At 41.4% G+C, this 22,355-nt stretch overlaps 1 protein-coding gene across 1 annotated transcript in view; it reads left to right on the forward strand.

Moving 5' to 3' along the window:
* LOC138487325 (uncharacterized) overlaps nt 1-9,565 on the forward strand; it is a 2,513,852-nt gene extending 2,504,287 nt beyond the window's left edge. Inside the window, exon 102 of the mRNA XM_069613924.1 lies at nt 7,859-9,565. Within this exon, the coding sequence (XP_069470025.1) occupies nt 7,859-8,799 (941 nt within the window). The 3' untranslated portion in view covers nt 8,800-9,565. The remainder of the gene's footprint in view (nt 1-7,858) is intronic.
* Nucleotides 9,566-22,355: the final 12,790 nt, after the last annotated feature.

The raw sequence follows: 22,355 nt of genomic DNA on the forward strand, positions 1-22,355 counted from the left end.
AGGTGGAAAAGCACTCTGCATGGGGTTGGGTGAAGTGACATCAAAGGTGGAAAGGTGCAACAATATATATAAGACATGTAACGTGGCTATGTTCATGATTTCTCCCGCACTTCTATTTGTTTGGGTTGAATGGCAGTAGGAGATCTCTACGTTGTTGAAGGGGGAGGTACGTAGTGTACAATCAGAGGAAGGGTAAAAAGTAAAATGTTTTTTTTCAGCTGGGGAAAGTGAGAATAAGGGGCTGGAGAGGAATGGTGCCTACTTGCCTCCACCGTTTTCAAAGTCAAAAAGTAGCAAAATATATTAAGGGAATAATTGGACTGTGTGGCAAGCCCCTCCCTTGATCTGCAAAGAAAGTCTTGCTTGAGCAGGCTCACGTGTAACGGAAGACACACAACTATCATTAACTCATTTTAGTGCCGCTCAAAAGACATTCTTAAAATCATGCAGTGACTGGGTGAATGTTTCCATGAAGGAGGCCACATGCATCAAAGGCATGCCTGTTAAGACTACATAGTCCAGAATCATGTGTTTAGCAAAATATACTTTTTTAAATGTTGCAATAATTCTTAAACCTTGGTCTGCCAGAGTTCAAGGACCAGCATTCCATCACTATGCCACAATGGTTTGGTCCTTCATGATGCATGCATTTCATACTTAGCCTACAATTTTATATGTCCAATTGTAAAAGGCGTGGCGTCTGGTCAAAGGATCGAATCCAAAGGGTCGAATGGTCAAAGGATCGACACCAAAGGATCGAAAACCAAAGGATCGATTTATTTTTTTTAAATTATATTTTTTTTGGGTTTTTCGTTTAGTGAAAAAAGTGTTTTTTACCACAAAAACAGGACCCCCCCCCCAAAAAAAAAGTAAAAAAACAAAAATCGACCCTTTGGTTGTCGATCCTTTGACTTACAACCGCTAAGTGTGAAACTTGTGAGAATCCAAACAATAATATCATAGTACCATAATGATTAAGTGCTGCGTCTCAAACTCTTGGAAGCCAGGGTTCTTGAAGTCAGCGTTCAGCACAAATATGTTTACATTTTATTTTTTCAGTTTTATAATGCTGCCCAGAGACGGTGTAATACATGTTCCATTCTGTTTTATAATGTTGCAGTAAATACATGTGTTGCATGTTTAATATGTGTTCATTTATGCAATGACAGTGTAATACATATCCCAAACAGTTTTTATAATGTTGCAGTAAATAAATATTTTTCACATTTAATCCATATCACAAAATGCAAATTGTATGCAGGTTTATCCTCTCGCGCCAAAACATGCTTGCGTGGAAAGGTACAAAATACAAAGTGCCTGCAGGTCCGTGCCTTGCTAATTGCAATCTCTCTCGCCAACACATCCTTACGCCGAGAGGTCCCTGCGCCCAACTAACCAGATTTAAGCAGCACGTAAAAGGGAAAAGAAAGGCCAGCTGCAAAAATAACATATGCCCAGGTACCTTTGCCCCATAGTGAAAATCAAAAGCTGGCACCCATGACTATATGTACAGTAAGTGAACATATATCTTAAAGTGAAATATACAAATGTAGTTCATTAGACCTATTCCTTAGATGAAAGTGCGCAAGACAAAATAGCATTGGACTTTAAAGAATGTAAGGAACACCAGAAAAATAACCTGAGAGAGGAAATGTTCCAATAAATATGCTGGCAGAGTATAAAAGGTGCTCACCATTTAAACCCAGCAATCTGTCAGAAAATATTCCCTAGAAAACTAAATCCCAATACGAAACAAGTGCTTTTGGTCTTCTGAGTAAGCATCTGTACTGCGTCTGTACTGGGAACAGGACAACCTGATTGAAATCCTGGTAGGCAAATACTTGAGCAAACTTGCCAACCTAAAAAGAACAACGGGTTGCGTCCGCCCTCTGAAAAAAACGTTACACTGTCCACCCACACTGTCCTTTACTGAAGCCCTGAAAATCAGCCACAATCAGGGGAAAATTACTGCACCAGTGTCCAGGATTGCAAACTTTCTTGCCACATTGTGGGCAAATACTCATGACTTACTTGCCCTCTCATCATTATCCCTCTCTCTGCTTTATAAAGCTAACTCGAAAAGTACACATACCATGGTGTCACTCAAATATATGCATCCCCATGGAACTATCTTAGGCAGAAAGTGTACAATTGTGGCATTATACCCACATATGATTGTGAGACTACAACTGGCAGAATGCAATTAAGCAAAAGGCAAAACAAATGTCTCTGAGTGCAAAACATTCAAGCTCTGACACCAGCATGGTTTAAAAAAAAGTAATGCAGATGCTGTGTGTTATGAGATAATTAAAACTAAGAAAACACACAGCTTTTGGGACTGTGGACTGTCTCCCATCCATGCAGTAACCGGGACTGGCACTGCTTAGTTTCACAGCAAGGAAAGATCCAGCCCCCTTAGGCCATGTTTCTCTAAGTGGTGTTGTAAGGTGGGCTCATTTATTAGGCAACATGGCCTTAGGGGTCTGACATCTTCCTCGCTTTAAAGTTAAGCAGGGGTTGTCTCAGTTACTAACTGGATGGGAAACCCACTGTTGCTGTAAACATATCTATTTTTTTGTTTTATTGACTGGGAGACTACAAATACCAGAATGCAATTCAGCAAAAGGCAAAAAATTGTCTCTGAGTGGAAAACCTTCAAGGACTGACAGTAGCACGGTTTAAAAAAAATATTAATTTGGATGCCCCTTTCGGTCACCCATCCATGCAGTAACCGGGACTGACCCAGTTTAGCTTCAAAGCAGGACTGACCCTGAATACCTTTAAAGCAAGGAAAGGGCTGGTCCATTTCTCTAAGTGGTCTTGTAAGGTTGTCTTAGTTATCGGGCAACATGGCCTGAGGAGACTGGCCCCTTCCTCACTTTGAAGCTAAGCACGGTCTGGCCTGGTTACTCCATGGATGGGAGACCTGGATGGCAATCATGTCAATGGCCATGGCCAGTGATTTTTCACCCCTGATATCTATAAAAAAAAACTATTTTCACCCCTGATATCTATTAAAAAAAAAACCTATAACTGTAGGTACTGAACTACACATACACATACCCTCTTAGCAAAACTGCAGAAAATAAAACGCTTTCCAGGCTCTCACCAAGGGCCCCCCTCATCTGTGCCATCTCTCCCCACTACCCAGATGGCCTGCTCTCTCCCATTCCCCCATAACACACACTGTTTCTGTGATGCAGTTTGCTTTGAGATGTCGGATATTTGAGGCTACAGAAAGCTTTGTGTTGCAATTTACAGATCCCCTAAACCCCCTCCAACGCCCTCTAGCCTGATGGCATTTGCATATTTTGTTACCTGCAAACAGCTTTTTTCCTGCGTTTCATTTTCCCATATCCTCGTCTAAAACCTCGAATATCTCTTGCAGCGAGAAAAAAATAAAATGGCAGTTGATTCATCTCTAAAAATTAAATGGTTTCGGGTAAATCCCTGAGATATATCCATCTATTTTTGAGAAGGGGCACCCCTTTCTCCATCAAATATTACAATAACTACTGCATGGAATAACCGGAGACGATGCATGCAACGCGAGTCAATGCTTTGTGCCCCAGTAGTTTCAGACCTGGTCCAAATCCGTCAAGCGATTTGGACTGTGCGCTTTCGGGAACATTTGACATGTTTGTCTATGGGAAAATGAATGGGAAATAGGCCACACTTTTGTAGAAAAAAGAATTGTCTTCTTAATAACTTTTTGATTTTTAACAAACCTTTATGTAACTTTGCCGTCTGGGGGGCGCCGCGAGTCCCTAATCACTTTCGAAATTTCAGTCAAATCCATTACTTGAATCAAAAGTTATTAACAATAGAATTTTGAGGGTTTCCTATAGGAGTCTGACTCACCTTAACGATCGCCACCCTATAATATATATATATGCTGTGATGAGTCTCTGAAGGATGCTTTCCTAATATCATGTTAAGTTTTCAGGCTCTAGAAACTTTCTAGTACTTCTCAAACCCCACTCAGGCTCTTGATATCTTTCAGGATTCACGGGCGCTGTCTCATTAATTAGGTATCTTTCAGGTATCTAGGTGCAATTCCTGATTTACAGCAACCCACTCAGGCCCTGTGATTTACAGCTTAAACATATAATTCATATATTGTGGACAGATTTACTAACATCTCTTATCTTTCAGCATATTTAATACATTTTTATTATTTATTATTTATTTATTATATTGATTTAGACACATGTTCTCACCCACCATAATTGTGAAGACCCATCATTTTACTTAAGCATGTACTTGCAAACAAAGGTATAATATATTCAATTGAGGTAGCACATCTCATAGCTAAACTCACATTGTGTGTCCTCTCCAACACATGAATAAATTGGTCCGGAGACAATGAACATAGGCTGTTCTCAAATGAGTTACAAAAATATATATTTAAAAACTGTGTATTAATAAACAAATATAAATACATGTAAACACATAGACAATCGAAAAATGTAGAATATGCAAATATACAGACATCAAAACCAAATTTTCTCACAAAAAATCACACCCCAATTCTTGCGCAAGATATATCATACTTAGATGCATACAGATATGTAGATATACACAGTTCCGTTTAAATGGCTCAACATGTTTCTGTGCCTAATGCTGATACGTTCCTCAGGAGCATTATGTAATATTTGTATTTATGTATTTATTTATGTATGTATGTATTTATTTATTTATTTATTTATTTATTTATTTATTGTGCATTTGTGAGGCATCTATACATCAATAAATTGTGTTTCAATGTGCCCTCAATATGTGGCACGTGATCCAATAATCCTACTCTTATAAATGTTCTAATCCTGTTCCATGGATTTCCATAAGGATATACTTCCTACAATCTTGAACCTTAAACGTTCTACTCTGTTCATCACCTAAAAAAGAAGGACACATTCTTAGTCTAGATTGTTAACCAGATACCACCATAGTAACCCAAGATGATGCACTAGTTTAATACCACACCATTTTATATCATACCAAGATTTTTTATGAGTACCTGACAAGTATTTCATGGTAGCTCCTCATTGTAAATAATAAACATTACTGACAATCTGAAGCATTGTTCAATATCCAGCCACTAAAAGCTCATCTGCAAAAAGAAACACATACAAAGGGCCAATAAGAACCACTGTACGCTATACGCATCAAATCAAGAAAACTCTATTTCATATCTTAATCAATGGAGACATGTTGGATTCTTGGTGGACATAGAATTCACTGCAGACCCAAAGCTGCCCACTTAGTCTGCATAAAATGCAGGGACAATAATTCCTTGTGGGGTGATGGATAACTAGTATCACTATATTGTATGACCCATAAATCAGACACAACTGACACAATGCACACAATATATAACCTGAGCTCACCTTATTCTTAGGAGCACGCATCACAACAACACCTCCCCTTAAAACAGCATACTCAAGTGTGTTTAAAATGTCCACCTTAAATCATATGAGTTAAAGTTTCTTATACCGTGAACTGTCACCACCTGCGTGTTCCTTTAGTGTTCTGGCAGATCTGTAGAGCAAGAGGGTAGGTGGAGGTGTAATTTTGTAATTTAGTATGATAGCATGGTCACCTGTGCTTAATGGCCAGATCCCATTTAGAAAATGTCTATAGTGTCAGCCATATTAGAATCTCTGACCCATTCTTTCAAAGGTAGAAGTTATCTCAACAATAGAGGTATAATAAACAATTATCGTCTAACACCACCTTCAATATGAAAATAGAAGGCTGTAAATGTGAAGTGTTCCCAAAACCAGTTAATGATCCAAATTGGTAATTTACCCAAATTCATCCGCGAGAATTCTTAAAATAGAATATCCGCCTCCATGATCCATTTTATCTCATGCAACTGCGGGTAAAGAACATTTCTTTATATATACACCCTACCGGTCACCATCACAACTCAGAAGCCAAAACACAGCACTGTTATTCATATAACAGTGGGATGAATTATTGCTATGTGATATTACACATTGGCAAAATGTTTTACCTATAGTTTCCTATTCCAGGCTACAGTTTTTCGGGAGTTGCAGCAATTGCAGAATTGTGTAGCATGTCCAGCTATTTAAACCCATATTCAATCAAATAAATATAAATACAACCTTGAATAGCTATAACACATACACCACTAAAAGATTGAAACCTTCTCTGTTTGGTGTTTCCCTTCATCACCAAGCAACATACTAATTAGAAACCTTTAATTGATTCCATTGAGCTTGACATTACATTGCATTGCTGGGGACCAATACTGCTAAGGTCATCTGAATGATTCGATCTAGCACCTGAACTTTCAAGCTCTCTAAACAAACATTTTCTATGGCAAACTAGACAAAGTTAAAGTCAGTGTTGAGAGTCTGCAGCAGAGCGAGCCACACACCCCTAAGCTCCTGGGCTTCATCCGCTTCTCATTAAAGGGTTATATTTGGGTAAAATGTACAAGAAATTGACCATTGTCTCCCCTGAAATCCCATCACAGCTACATACCTCACAACATCGACTCCCCTCCAATGGACATTGATAACATTCAGAAGTAAAATCCCTGAACTTTGCTTGAGAAATAGTGCCCTCACCATTTAGTGCAAATATAGCACAGGCCACCCATGGATTTAAAAGATTGATAGAAAGTTGCTAGGGGTCACAGAGTAGCAGATGCCAAATATTATCTTTATTTAGCTCCCAAAAAGCTCATAAATATTCCCACAGTTGACCTACTGAACATAGTCAGAGAATTGGCAGAGGTCCTGACATCCCTGCTTAAATGAACAAATGTCTCATTTATTTCAGGTAGGCCACAATAATCACCTCATCTCATTCTGGTGGTCCTTATATTCCAATTGCTCCTCCTTGGGGAATATCTTGAGCCACAGTGTCGGTGGATTCACCTATGCCTGTAGACCAATACCTAAAACCCCCAACTCTTCTCTTAACAGCAACATAGAGGATGGGCATAACATGTATTTAAAGATGACATTTTCAGCCACTTCTAGAAGTCACAGCTTAGAGAACCACAAAAGCCCACTGCCATATAATGCCTGCCACATTTGTGGCATTAGATGCAGATAATGGGGCTAGCAGTGATTTAGCACTAATCTTCCTAAAACCCAAATAAATTCTATTGGCAATCTGGTACAGCAAGAAGTTACTGTTAATAGTCTACGGACAACCAAATCCCCTTGAGAACCTCAGTCACAGGCAATGAAATTCTGGATTCTCCAAACCCTCTTCCCAGCCAGTTATATCAGATGGGTCAGCGACCTTCATGAGTCCAATATCATCAGCTTCGTTTTGATATTAATAATGTGCTCTTTTTTACGCTGCAGTCATTTTTAAAAGCGTCCAACAGCTTCTTGATGCCATTAACTTTCATCCAAGCCTAGAAAGACTCATCAGACTACCGTGAGACCAGCTGAGTAGTCAGTGAGCTAAATGATTGCATTGTCCCCATATGAAAAGAAGAGCAGTGGTGCTATGATACACTTAGCATTGCTGGACACAGTGCCATGTCAACCAGTAATAACGTTGTTGTGATGTGTTCTGGATATTATCCTCTGCAGTAATGGTTGCATTTGAGGCAGGTGTCCACTCCCCCCAAACCCACCAGGCTGTTCAAAGCATCATGATAGATATGTGCCTATCATGACGAGAATTGAAAACCGTGACTTAGCTGCATAGTAGCCTCTGGTCTGCGGTAGAACCTATGGGTTTATAGAAAAGGTGCAGGCAGGACAAATCTGACCATGATTTAACACTTCTTTTTTGATGGTAAATATTGAATATATTTGCATCTTAATACACATTGCCATTAATTATTAATGTCTATTTTATGTTGCAGGTGATTTATTGGACTCTAGTGAAATAGATCCAGTTGATGCGAAAGATGAAAAAGAAATTCCGATAGACAATCAGGATGGGCAAACAGAACTTTTGGTGAAGTATCAAAACAAAAAAGACAGTGATACATTAATGCCGCCCCCAACCGCTAGCAGTGGAACGACATCTGATACAGGAGCCGATCAAAGAGATATTAAAAAACAAACATCCTTTGCTGATCAGAAGTCGTATCAGGGTACAAATTCCAAACCAACCGGGGAAAATAATCAATGTGAAACATCAGAAAATGAATTTCCAACACAGCAAAGAGTCTCTGCTAGTGGCAGCAGAAATTGGGACTCTGACAATAAATCTAATACCCTGCTTGATAAAGATCCAAATGGAGTAATAGAACAATCGACTTCTAATGAGAATGCAGATTGTGCCGAGGAGGTTGCACAAGCTGTCAATTTTGGAAATAGAAATGAGAGTAGTGCTGACAGTAGTGATACGAACAAGGACAGTGATGGGAAAGCTAGTAGTGATGGTGGTGAAAATGACAATGTCAGAAACTATGTTAATAAAGTTGCAAATGAAACCGAGCTGAGCATCAATTCAGATCACGAAAGCGATAGTGAATACAGTGATAATGACGACGTCAATAACTATGCTGTAAATGGACATGGTTATGAAAACGAGGCTCCTGTGCAGACCGAAACACCTTATACTGGTGATCCTCATAGCGATGTTGAGCTGAAGAACAGTTTGGGAGACAGTCGGAGTCTGATGAAAAACACATTAAGTTATGATGAAGAAGGCTTTGAAAATGATGCCCGGGAAAGGGACCTGAAGGATTCTGCAGATAATACAATCCAACAAGCTATGACTAGCTCCTTTTTAGGGCTCCTAAATGAACCAGAAGAAGATAGTCATAGTGATAGTGACGATGATCTAGATTTTTGAACAAGCCTACACTCTGCTCAGTTTTTATAAACTGCATTATCTGTGCCCTACACATTTCTTATTGGACCCAGAACAGCAGCACCGGTCACTGTCTGTGAAGATGGTGGCTTATTCCTTTACTCCTGTACAGTGCCCTGTAGAGATGGATTCCCCATTCCCAGGTTATCACTCAAGAGCTTGGATTTAGCAGAACAAACATGAAAGTACTTTATAAGGATAGGATGAATGCATGATAATTATTTCTGAGTATAATGGCACCCTGCTTAAACTTCTTGCAGTGTAATGTACAGGCATGATATTACACACGCATTATATTAATATTAATTATATATAACTATACATGAAGTTATATTTAATCATTTTGAACTTGTAAATTGTAATCATGTATACTTTATATAACTTTAAAACATGTTGAAGTCTTAATTCTGTTACTTGCAAATATATTTGTTTTACTGAAAACAACTTTGTAAATATTGTATTTTTAAACTTTAGTTTGAAGAAATACAATGTAATTGAAATTAAATGAAAACGTACAGAAAATGTGTAAAAGCATATGTGTGGATTTACAAATATCAGCTTTATTCACATTTGCTTTTAAAGTTGTTCCATGATGCAATTTTTAGAACATTTTCAGCATAATTTGGGATCTGTTATGTTTTGTAGAATTTAGGAATTCCGTGTGCGTCATGCCGTATTTGAGGGTGTGGCATCATACTCAAGAACATTTATGAACATTTATTATATTTCCTCTGAGAACGGAGTGAAAGAATGTGTACATAAAATCATTTGGCCTCATTACACGGTAGGCGGTAGGGGTTTACCGGTACCGGTAAGGGCACCGGTACCGGTAAACCCCTACCGCCTTACTACGAGTTCCCTTTGCGGGACCCGACTTTAACGGCTGGTTTTACCAGCCGTTAAAGTAGGGTGCCGCAAAGGGACCTTGGAGCTAATTACGGTACCGCAATTTGCGGTACCGTAATTAGCACCTTCCACATTCCCATTATGCCCTATGGGGGCAAAAATGGGAATGGGGAAGAGCCTTGGTGAATGGGGAATTACCGCCCCGCTCACCTTGGAGTAGGGCGGTAATTCCGCCATCCACCAAGGCGGACACAGTAAAATACCGGCGGTAACCATGGCGCTAATAGCGGCATGGTTACCGCCTACCGTGTAATGAGGCCCATTGTCTTTCTCTTGTTACATTGTAATTGATTCCGAGGTTTTTAAAAGGACCTAAAAATAAATATTTGCTTCAAGACATGTAACCTATGCCATAATAACTGTAAAAGGTGGCGAAATTAACACTGGTATGATTATTCTATTAGATATTCTGCATAAGAACAGCAGAATAAATACAATGCAGTTAAAGAGAAATTCCAACCATCTTTTATGTGATTTCTTTATAGATAATTGGCAATTTGATAAAAACAAGGAACAATACAAATGCATTAATTTGTAGAACATTAACTGTGGGTGTTTGCACGCTAATTACCATGAAAACAGATCCACAGATGCACTAAATTCTATAGTCTATTAAATGTACCATCATTTACTGCAATAATTGTTTAAATTGTTCTGCATGGCTCAGTGTTGTCCATATGCAGAGACTGTTTGTCCCAATTATCACTATTTTACATCTGCTAATTAAGCAATATGACCCGAGCGGCGGGGGCATTACCGACTCAGGTAATGCCCCGGGGCACAAAGTTAACGAAGGCCCCGGGGCATTACCTGAGTTGGTAATGCCCCCGCCGTGAGGAACATATTGCTATTATTACCCCAGCCCACATTATGTGCATGACCGGGGCACTAAAAGCATTTTTTTCTGTCCCGAAACTCAGCGTTTCGGGACAGAAAAAAAGAAAACAACCAAGAAATTGGATGCCATGAAAAGGGAAAAGGGTGTCCGTTTCCCCTTTCCATGGCGGCCATCGGGAGTGGACGTGCTGGGAACACAAGTGTTCCCAGCGCGTCTGCTACCGAAAAAAGATCAAAAAGAAGGTAAGCAGGGTTGGGAGGGCGGGAGTGGGAGGGGAATAAAAAAAAAAGGTTAATAAAGAAAAAGCGTACCTGTGTACCCGGCAGGGACGAAGGCAGCCTCTCAGCCGTGGGGAGGCTCAGAGCGGGGATAGCCCCGCTTGCAGCCTCCTCATTGGCTGAGGGGCTACCACGCCCCTGCTGAGGACAAGGCAGCTGGCATCCCGGCCGAGAATTGAAGATTCTCAGCTGGATAAGGACCCGGCGAGAGCCAATCAGAATGCGTGTTGCATTCTGCTTGACTCTCGCCGGGTACTAATAATACATTCAGCCTCCCCATATGCTTCCAGACATTTGATGACATCGTCCATTCCTATATGTATATATTCCAAACAATAAAATGCTTCCCTCCCTCAGGAAGCACATAACGGCTGCCTCAAAACCCAGGCCTACACCACAAACCTCTGTTGCATGTTCTCCTTCCAGACCACTAGTATTTTATTTTTGAGGCACTGTTCATCAAAGGTTTGTCTTTTGTGCAACAGTGCTATCCATTTGGAGGTCAATCAAAAGCATCATCAGACTTTCCAAAATAGTATTTTGATGTTATAATAATGGATCCGGATATGTTCATACAGGTGGGAGCACATTTCACCAGAAGAGCAACAAGTAGATTGTCTTTGACAGTTCTTGGGAAATTTGAGTTCTGTGCATGCAAGCCTTGTGTGATGTATGCAATGGATGAATCGCAACCATTGAACCAGAAGCAAATCTCCACATCATAGTTCTAGCAACATCATGGCCGATTCACATTTCATTATCCTGTTATTAGCTATGCTTATGTCAATATGCTTTTATGCTGCACCAAATCACCACTGCAGTAGTATCTGAGCATGTAGGCTCACTGTGCCCCGTCCAGGGTATCCAGACCTTAGGGCGCTCGAGAAAGCTAAGATCATGGGAAAGCAGAAGAGAAAAGCTAGAAACACAGAGAGGGAGGGATGCAGCAGGGGAAGAATGTTTTGTGATGGCACAGAAGTATGTCAATCCTGTCAAAGTATTGTGATAACTGGGTTGGGGTTCCCAGGCAGATTTAGAGAACTGTAAATTAATACACAGTGCAATGTTGGATGTATGAAGTGCTTGAGAGTGTGCTCAGACAATCCTTGATGTTCAGTGGCATATCTGCCTGGGCATCCCTATATGATATACCCGAGGTAAAACTATAGAATGTAAATTCTGTGACTGGCAAACATGCACCCAGAGTGGCATAGTCAAGAAAAAGCCTGACTCTTTGATGTCAAAAGGATTATTGTTAAGGGTTTGATGCAAAACTTTAGAAGAGGCAGGGTAGTGCCTTACCTGCAAGTAGGCTGTCAAAGTATAGTAATATGGGAATTAAACCATTACTGCAACTCTAAAATGCTGATTGCGCTTTTACTGCGCTGTCAGCATTTTAGAGAATGCCGACTACCGTTGCTGCTTCCAAGTGGAGTGGGGCTGTCCCCTGCTATCCTTGGTCGCAGTGATGGGAGTCGGGATTTGTGGGGGGTACCCCGCTTAGCATTACGGTATGCAGGTGAACAGGAAAAAGAAAAAAAAACATTTAAAAAAATTAACCCTGCAGCCTCAGCCCCGCCCCATGTAAGTGGGAGGAACTGATGCCGCTGGGGTACAAGGGAGTCGGCGCTGCACACAGAAGTGCACTGCAGTAAAGATAAGTGGGGTGGAGGTTGGATTTTTTGGTGGGGAAGTGATCTATCTGGTTACTGTGCCATGCCATAATTGGCATTGACATTTTCATTGGCGCAGTTACGGGTGGCGCAGTGATGATATAGATTTATAATATATTGGCACTTATAGTGAGAAAAATCTACCTGAGCTCCCTAAACAGGCTAGGCTCATTAGTCTGTGTGAAAGGCAGAGGGTTATGCATGACAAACAGGGTAGGTAGGGCGAGCAGGGCAAGATGCCTGTCCTGTATGCAGTGGCAAATTGTCATTCTACTGTTATGTTCTATTATGTTACTATGCTTAAGCATTTACCATAATGCCATGAACATGCTTTATTCATTGCACAATGCTTTGTTACACTGGGAGGCCACCTCCCAGGATGGAGCGCAGGGAGGGAACCTTTCAGTTTACAAGCTATCAACACAAGCACCAGTGTACCCAAAGATCAGCATGGAATGGCCCCAGGGCCAGCCTGCCTAAGTGGAGCGAATGGGCATTAATCAAAAGTGAATGTGCTGCAAAATGGACTCCCATGCAGCGTAAATGGGGATTATAACATCTTTTAAAGGAGGAAAACCTGCCCCATGTTGTGTTACAGTGTTTTTATACTTCACCAAATCACCACCCTGCAGTAGTCTCAGACACCTAGGCTTCTCCTTTAGTGCAAAACGTTTTAGGACAATGTTTGTCTTTGTCTCAGCAGTGGTCAGGATTTTAAGGTGTCCCATGTCCGAAGATGTCATTATGAGTGTGGGCAACTTAAGAAACATGCCTACAAAAACATGTGGACAAAGCACTTTTAATTGCTTCCTGAATGGCCACAAAAGCCAAGATGTATAGACAGGAAATATGGACATAAACATTGTCAATTTTAAATGAGGATGGGTTTTGAACCTTGGTTTCCCTGTGAGCAAGCCCTGTACTGTGATTCCAGGAAGATCTTGAGGCACATTATGGGATGGGGATGGGTCTAATGGTGTGGGAGACAGAGCTCCCTGTAGACTGGGTTCTTCTGTGGGTTAATCAGCATAATTGAGCTTTGCCTATCCTTTGGGCTGCAGCTACTTTCCTTTTAATAGAGGACAGAGGGCAAAGGCTATTCAACAGATTACATTTGCAAGTCTACTTCAGAGGTTCTGAACCCTAAGTGTGAGCCACTATGTTTTATGTATTTATTTGGCTGTTTTGGGAGTACTACAGGGCACCATATGGCTTTTTCAAACCTCTTGAAACATTTGACATTAATGTGAAACAACATCATGAAACATAACATATAAAAACAAGCCATTAAATGGCCTAACCAGCCAATATAAAAAACAACCATCATGTCCCTAAATATGAAATGGAGAAGTGAATAAATATATAAAAATGAAATTAAATGATAAAACGAGCAAAACTACCTATTCAGTTACAAAGTAGTCATAGATAGATAGTTATAAGGGGGCATTCAAAAAAGAAAAATCAAAGTACGGTGCACGATTGCGTTTAGATGCAGTGAAAGAGGATGTGGAAGCCAAAGCAAGGCTGTTGAGGGGGACCCACCTAAAGGCTAAAGTAAGGTGTTAATGAAAAGCATAGATTCGAGTTAATATGCATTTAGACTTGGGTACAAAAGACATTAATAATAACAGAGGCAAATATTGCTCAAAGTATAACATGACACAGTGTAGCACATTGCCAGATCTTTTTTGGATTCAATTATGCTGATCCCTAATTTAGCACCCCCCCCCCGTATTCAATCGCACCCTGAACATTTGGGAAAAGAAACAGGCTGTAACCAAAGGCGGTCCCCTAAATATATGCAAACTTTATGCTTGGAAATAGCCACAGTACAATATATATGCAATTATAGCTGGTTTGCAGAAGTAAAATTGGCATGCCTGCAAAACCTTTCACATATAGTGCCGACATGCAGTCATTCCATTTGTCAAATGTCTTATGTATTAAAATATCTCTATAGGACAGTCTAATTTCTAAATAATACAATTGAAGTCCATAATGACATTGCCGCTTAAGAGCCATTGTATTAAATTTCTTCAGATAACATTTAAATAGTATTCATTGAAGAAGGTCAAATGAAAGTACTTTATTTTCTTGATCACAATAGCAAATGTAGGTATCAAAGAATGACTGCATAGAAAAACATAAATAATGTAAAATACTTTTGAAATGTATGTGTACAAGCTATGGTGTTTTACACCAACATCTACAAGCTTGAGTATGGTGGTGTTGTGTTATAAGTTTACAATGGACACAATATTGATTTATCTGTACTAGGTATCCACCAAATATGATCATTCTCCGAAAGGACAACAATTATACCCCAATTCTCATAGTTGACTTTGGTGTTCTTACTTTGGGGCCTCTCTCTTCAACATGAAGTCATTGATGAAATTGTACTGTTCATTTGGAAGTGGATCTATTCCGTGGAAATGAAAATGCTACAGCCCCTTTCATCACAGTCTGTCTTTTAAAATATCTATAGCTTTCACAGGTGTTCATTTGTGCATCGGTTCATAGACCCATTTGTTGACTATACCTATGAAAAAGCACTGGTTCCTGTTTATTTAGCTATCATTTTCAAAATGCTGCACTCTTGTTTCTTGGAAACAAGAAACAATGGCCCTCATTACAACCCCGGTGCTAAACCATGGACCATCGTTGGTGCCGATGTTGTAACGAGTCCGCCATGGTGGAATGGGGAAATACCGCCCCATTCCACGGTTGGCGGGGCGGTATTTCCCCATTTCACCATGTCCCTTCCCCATTCCCATTTTTGCCCCATAGGGCTCAATGGGACTGGGGAAGGCGCTAAGTACGGTACCGCAAATTGTGGTACCGTAATTAGCACTGAGGTCCCTTTGCGGCACCCTACTTTAACAGCTGGTAAAACCAGCCGTTAAGGTCGGGTCCCGGAAAGGGACCTCATAATCAGGCATTAAGGGTTTAACGGCGCCGACACCTTTTACGGCGCCGTTAAACCCTTAACGCCAGGGTCGTAATGACCCCAATATCTGTTTTACATTTCATACACAGAACAGAAAAAGGCATACATTCTATTTTCTATTGAAATGTAATCTCACTCAGTTTTGAATACAGTGAAAGCAGGATATAGCAGGCTATACTTCACACTAATTAACTAATTAATTAACTACACCATCCTATTGCCATTAAGTTGGCCACAGCGTGGTATGCACAGTATGATGGCATGTGGACTACAGTAAATCAGATTCACTAGGATGTAAATATAGTGAGAAAACAACATTGCATTTGTACATTAACATTTTAAAACATTCTATTTCAAATTATCTAGTGGAATTACTTAGCCCGTCCACCAACCCTGGGGACTAAACAGGGAAATGGTTCTAGAGAGCTTATGTTTATTTACATTGGCACATTTTCCTACTCACTTTTGAATGACTATTTAAGGCACAGAGCCAGAAAGACCCTTCAAGATTTTCCAGGCAATTCCCAGTCAGCTAGGCTCTTCTGCCCTCTTTCTTCCTCCTCTAAGAAATCAGGTGTGTCTCAGGTAAAATATGCTTCAGACTTCCTCATGGATAAGGCCTAATCACCTCCAGATAAAATATAAGTTCAGCACTCATCTATTTGAAACAGGTGCCCCCTTCTCTGCAGCCTTTTACAATCCCAGAGCGCCTTATTTTGTGTTCCTTGTGTGTGTTTTTACTTATATAATGGGTAATATTATGTCATACCTGACCTCACACCTTTTGATTGGCTTGCTTAACAGGCTGACACTCCCGGAGAATACATCCTGAATTTGACTGTACACTTTGGACAACTTTGAGCTCAAAATCATATTTGTTCAATATTTCATCACAGCAACATGACACATGTATGAAATGTGGATATCTAGATTCCTGTGTCCCTCACAAATTCAAGAGCATCTGACACGAGTATGTGCAATGAAATATGGCTTAGTCATTAACATGAATCATTATACCAATTATGAATAACTGCAAATATTGTGTTTAGACTTGTAGAGGAGAATCTCATTTTATTTCAAAACACCATTCCTTATATCTCCAAGTCATATGGTTGTGCAAATAGAACAACCCCCCTTTTTTAATACATGATTAACGCTACTTTAAATGGCCCATTAAATACCTGTCTGTCATCACAATCAATGAACAATACAAGCAGCTCTGAGACAACCCTTTGTAAAGCCTTCAGTCAGCGGGTTGGCTGAAAGGCCTCTTTTCTTTGCGAAGCTTTTTATGGCTCGACATATGATAGATTGTATTAGTGGCCTACATCAAGAGGTGACATCTTTAAGTGCGCTTCAGCTTTTGAATTAAAGGGCCTGTAAAACAGAGCCCCATATCATGTGCTTAGTTTAGATTGTATATCTTGTGAAGACTGTGGATTTAGCTCTGCTGGAATGTAAATATATATTTTTGTAGGGCTGTTTCTCTTGAGATGAGCTCATGTGAGTGGGGCATCTCATAACTCAGAGTCTATAAACAGATTAGTCTTTGTTAGAAGGAAAGTAATGTGTTTCTTTGCTGGCTTTAATTATATAGGTTTGCTGATGGACAAGCTATTCTTGTGGGATTTCAATCCTACCCCCATTCCACAATGTATGCAGGGCTAAACAGGAATAAGATTTTCATAAGGTTTCCAGTAAGTATCAGCAGAACTAGTATAAAGACTGGAGGGGTTGTCTGTGGTACTACTCACTATATGGTTGGGGTAGAGGCACAGAGGCAACCCAGCCAAGGCTCTCAAATGATAGCAATGGATAAGCAACCAAGGCTGACACCCAAGGAATATGATGCAGGCTAGTTCTTAGGTACAATTAACCCCCAAACCCCCCACCAAGGAATGTCCAAACTCTATGTTATGTGCTAACACAGTAATTTTATTAGTTAAAATTAGGTTTATGTGGCTAAACACAAATAAATAAAACCCACGTTGTACTCAAGGCAATGTACTTCAATAGTTAACACAATCTTCAATAGCACCATATGTACAATATTATGCAGTATCATTGTTATTCTTAGTTTCAGTAATAATCACCAACGGTTAATTTTAATAAAATGAACCACCATTACTAAACATGGTTTAACTTTAAAACCACAGTTGTAGAAATGCAGGCAGTTAACTCTAGACCATTGGAAGAATACTTTTTTGGATACAATGCCATTCTGTGTGAATATCCTTCCACCTGGGCAACCTGCCTATAAAATGTAAGTTATAATTTGCATTGATATTAATGCGCAGTCCTTAAATGTTCATTAACTGTCTGATGTTCTTTTTATAGATCCTACAACCCCCAAGTACCTGGGAAGCAACACGGGTGCTGGGCCAAATACATTTGTGTATAATGCCTTGTAATATCTGTAATATCTGTATATCCGGCTTTTGTAAGTAATGTATTTCACTTTATGACTGTAACTAAGCTTTGCATTTTCTTCTAACTGACCCTTGGATGGACGCTGAGGGAAGAAGCCCATCTTCCTTCTCACAGTACCTTGTGCGCCTTGGAAGGTGAAGTGATGGAATCTCTCAGCTTTAATGGATGGTGCACCATGTGGATGGACCCCCTCTGTAAGAAGAAGTCATTGAGTCATTGCTGTCAAGCAGGAGAAGGGAACCAGGAAGTTTCAGAACAGCAGCAGTGACGGTATGTCAAAGTGGTCTCCTTGGTCAGGTTGCTACACCGCTGTGGCTATTCCATGAAGATGAAACTCACTGTGTGCCTCAACAAGGCTTGCAAGTTGAGGATGAGTCCTTTGGGTTTCATTGATGACCTTCGGTGATGACGGGTGCAGTATCAAAAGTAGGTGCTGTGATGCTGGAAATGCATTGGAGGGACAGGGCCTCCATGTCCTTTTCCTGTATTCCGTTTTCATGTGTGTTCTGTGTTGTTTTCTTCACAGTATGCCATGTGGGATTCCTGGCAGTGCAGCTCTTCCTCTTTTTGGTTGTGGTGAACAGACCCTTGGGATACCCTTATAGCACCAATGGGTGGGGGTACAACCCTGTACCTCTAGTGTATGTCTTTGGACACCTGTGCATGGCCAAAAGAGCAGGGTATGGGCTGGTGGTAGCTCCATGCTGAATTTTAAAGGTGCTCTGAGTATCCTCCATTTTGGGATACCCAGGCCCTGCTCTTGGAATCAGTTGATTCCTGATAGGAGACACGATCCCCCCTGTGGTCTCTTGCCTCTTGCCTTCTATTGCCTATTACCTTGTTTTCCCAAAATCCTAGGAAGCCCTAACTCTGTCCCTTCCCCTGACTGGCTGTTGGGTGGATGTTCCATATATGGTATTATGGGGCAGTCCAGGCCAGACTGGCTGAAGCCTTCCCAGTGATGTATGTTGTGGGTACACCCTTGGGGTGGGAGCTGGGTGAATGGAGTGTGTGACCAATATACATTTCATGTCATGGGTTTCTGGATTTTGGTGTGTGACACAATGAATGAGACAGCCCTGCCAGAAAGTGGTATGAATGCAGTGTGGTGTGCTGAAAGGCTGGGTGCTTGCCCCAATCCACATTCCTTGTTGTGAGTGTCTGAATGGAGAAGAATGGCCAGAATGCAGTGTGGGCCTGATCGGCTGCCTGCCTGCTGAATGCATTTCTGAATTATTGGCTGCCTGGGTCTGGCTCGGCAGTGTGAATGAGAGACAGAACAGTATATCCCGGGACCTCTCACTTACTGGACTTCATTATCACCTCACTGATGATGCCCAACAAGGCTGAAACACGTGTATGTAGTTACTGATGGTACTCTTGTTCAGAGGAGAATTGCCTAGCATTTCGGCGCTGGACTGCCCCTGGGCAGGACAAAGGCTGATATGCAGGGAAATTTCTTCTCTGTGAAAGGGACAGTGAGCTAAAGACTTGGTAGAGTCTCTCCCAGGGGTTATTCACCCAAGAACAAGTCATTGGGCTGTGTTCGTGCTGGTACAGAGATTCCCAGACCCCCCTTTGTTTTCAATATTAAACACTATGTGGTCTGGTCTTGTTAATACACTTTATTTACAGGTTGCCCCGGTGGGGGGATCCTCACACAGAACTGTCTCTAGGGGTAGAGATTCAGTATGTTGCCAGTTGTTTAACACAACTTGTCTTCTCTCTTCTCTCTTATGTCTATTGTTGATTCACTTTACTATTTGATTTGTATTCACTTTACTATTTGATTTGTATGCAATTGAGACTGTCAGCAGTTGGTGCCTTTTATTGGTGCCCATAGATATTGTACATATTTATCATTATATTATTACCTGAGCACAAAGTGTGTTGTTGTGTGTATATAACTTCAACCTTATTCATATAAAGAACTGTGTTATCACTAACAGTGTGTGGACATACCTTTGTGGGGGCTTTGGTACTACACTGTACTCAAGAACCAGCCTGCATCACCTCCTGAGAGATTAAGCCTTGATTGCTCGCCCAACATTACCATATAGGTAATCTTGGCTGGGGTGTTCTCTGCTACTAATCTGTCATACAGAAGGCAGGAGTACAGATAACCCCCTCCAGTCTTTACAGGTGTCTTGTTTTGTTAATTCGTGGTTGGCCGCTGTTCGGTTCTTCAATGCTGCAGTCACAGCATGGATGACAGGATGTCTTCTGGTGGCTTGGCCTCGAGTACTGGACTACTCTGTGGGCCACCATCAAGTTTGGACCCTCGGAGCTCGTTCTTTGGTTCGAAGTGGCAGGAAATGCACCGGCGAGCACTTATTTGCAATGGCGACACTGAACTTTCTCAGCCATGGAAAAGAAGACAGATGTCATGTCTGCAGTGTCACTTGATGATGTCATTGGTTGATTTGAATGTGGCATGCTCTAAGCGTTGAGCAGCACTATTGCAAAGGTACCCCTTTTCTGGGCAATACACATCAATCTGGATTTTTTTCTGGTCACAGACAGCCTCTGGACACAGAACGAAACTGATGGATTTCTTGGGTTCAAGATGTCCACTCACTCTTCTTCTGCTCCAATGAAGAGACCTCTGCAGAATGTCAGGCACTCGAGACTGGCTTCCAGGGAATTTCAGGTGAAGAACAGCAGTTGCACGATGTCCCCTTATCACTTTGGGAAATAATCACCTGTCCAGGCCCTCTCTTGATTAGTCCTGGAATCAGCACAGCAGCCTTTGGATCTTGTAAAGAGTTGCAGCAGCAGACTTCTTCCTTCAACAGGATTCTCGATACACCTCCAGGAAAACTCCAAACTTCTGACACAGGTGGATTCCAAGCTTCTGACTTCAGTTTTCTGACACAAAGGTAAGTGAAGGCTCTTCTGTTATACACACATACCACCATTCACACATAGGCTCAGTGAGCCAATCACACACTAGCGCATTCATCTTGAGGTACCCAATCAGGCTCACAAGGATTCTGGCCATTCACCCAAAACAAGACTTTTAAAATATTGGATGTGCATTGGGGGAAACTTCCAGCCTTTCAGAGCAAACACTGCATTCACTCCAGTTTCAGACATGGCTGGCTCAGGCAGGACCAGAGGCATTGTGTCGCACAACCAAAACAAGACACCCACAAAACAGAATGTGAATTGACTCCCCTTTCCATTCATTCAGGTCCCATACCTAGGGTGTACCCAAAATAAGCAGACCCTGGGAAGGCTCCTACCAGTCTAGCAGGGGCAGCCCCAAAGGCAAAAATGGTCCTTCCACCCAACATCCAATCAGGGGAAGAGAGTCAGAGACAGGGCTTCTCAGAACTGGAAGGAAAAGGCGGGAAGCCATGAGGCTGTCCTTGGCCATCTACCTTTGTTCAGGAATCTGTTGATTTGCATGGCAGGGCCTGTGTGTCCCATAATGGGGGAGTCCCATAGCCACTGCAAAGTCAGCATGTAGTTGCCACCATCCCATGCCCTGCTCTTTGGCCAACACACAGGTTCCCAAATCCACACAGGCTGTAACCCTACCCATGGATACCATAGCGGTATCTCATGAGTATTCTTCACCAACAGCAAAAATTAAGAGTTGCACTGCCAGAGATCTAGACTGGACTCCTGCGGCAGATAAACACACAGAAAAACACCAACAGGGAGGTAGTGGAACGAGGAGACCCTATCGCTTCAAAGTCTTTACAGCATCACAACTAGCATTACCAAAACCAGAGCAGAACATTGTAGGATGTCCTATATATGAAATATGTGTGTACTTCTATAGTATTGACTTTGAATACATTACAGTGATTTCTCTACTTCGTGTTCTAAATATGCTGAAGAAACAGCACATTGCAATTTACAAACTAGGGCCCCGATTCATGGAAAAGTGTGCATTTATCCCGCAAAGGCCACATGCCGAGGACACTGCGCGAGCCTGCACATAGAATAAAAAATGTGTGCTCCGCATATTCATGGAATTTTCTGAGCAAAGAAAAGGTACATACAAGTCGCAGCGCGAACACCCCGACACGCCCTCACGAAAAGCAAAAACAGCCAGAACAGATGCTTTTGAGTGCTCCCCCGGGCACAAATACCATACCCTTCAAACAGTGCATGTGGTCCGCCGCAAGCGAGCCCGCATCTCGGGGATCCTGCGTCGGGTCCCAAGCACCCTGAAAGCATGTGTATGATTAATCTTAACTCTGGTAAAACTCAGAAAATCTGCGTGTGAAATACCGTAAACCATTCCTGCACCACACTTCACTGTGTATGCACACCCCTAAGTCCGATCGGATCCCCAGATGCTTACATGCACCCCTAAATCCGACAGTCAAACCCACCTATGTGCTGCTATTCCTATGCACATGTGACTTTACGATTGCCTTCGGCTAGAGAGAGATAGAGGAATTTGCATGGGCATTTTGCAGACGAGAGGTTGCGCGGCAACTTCAATTAAT

Source organism: Ambystoma mexicanum, chromosome 9 (assembly GCF_040938575.1).
Source record: "Ambystoma mexicanum isolate Mex_15411 chromosome 9, UKY_AmexF1_1, whole genome shotgun sequence".
Lineage (NCBI taxonomy): Eukaryota > Metazoa > Chordata > Amphibia > Caudata > Ambystomatidae > Ambystoma > Ambystoma mexicanum.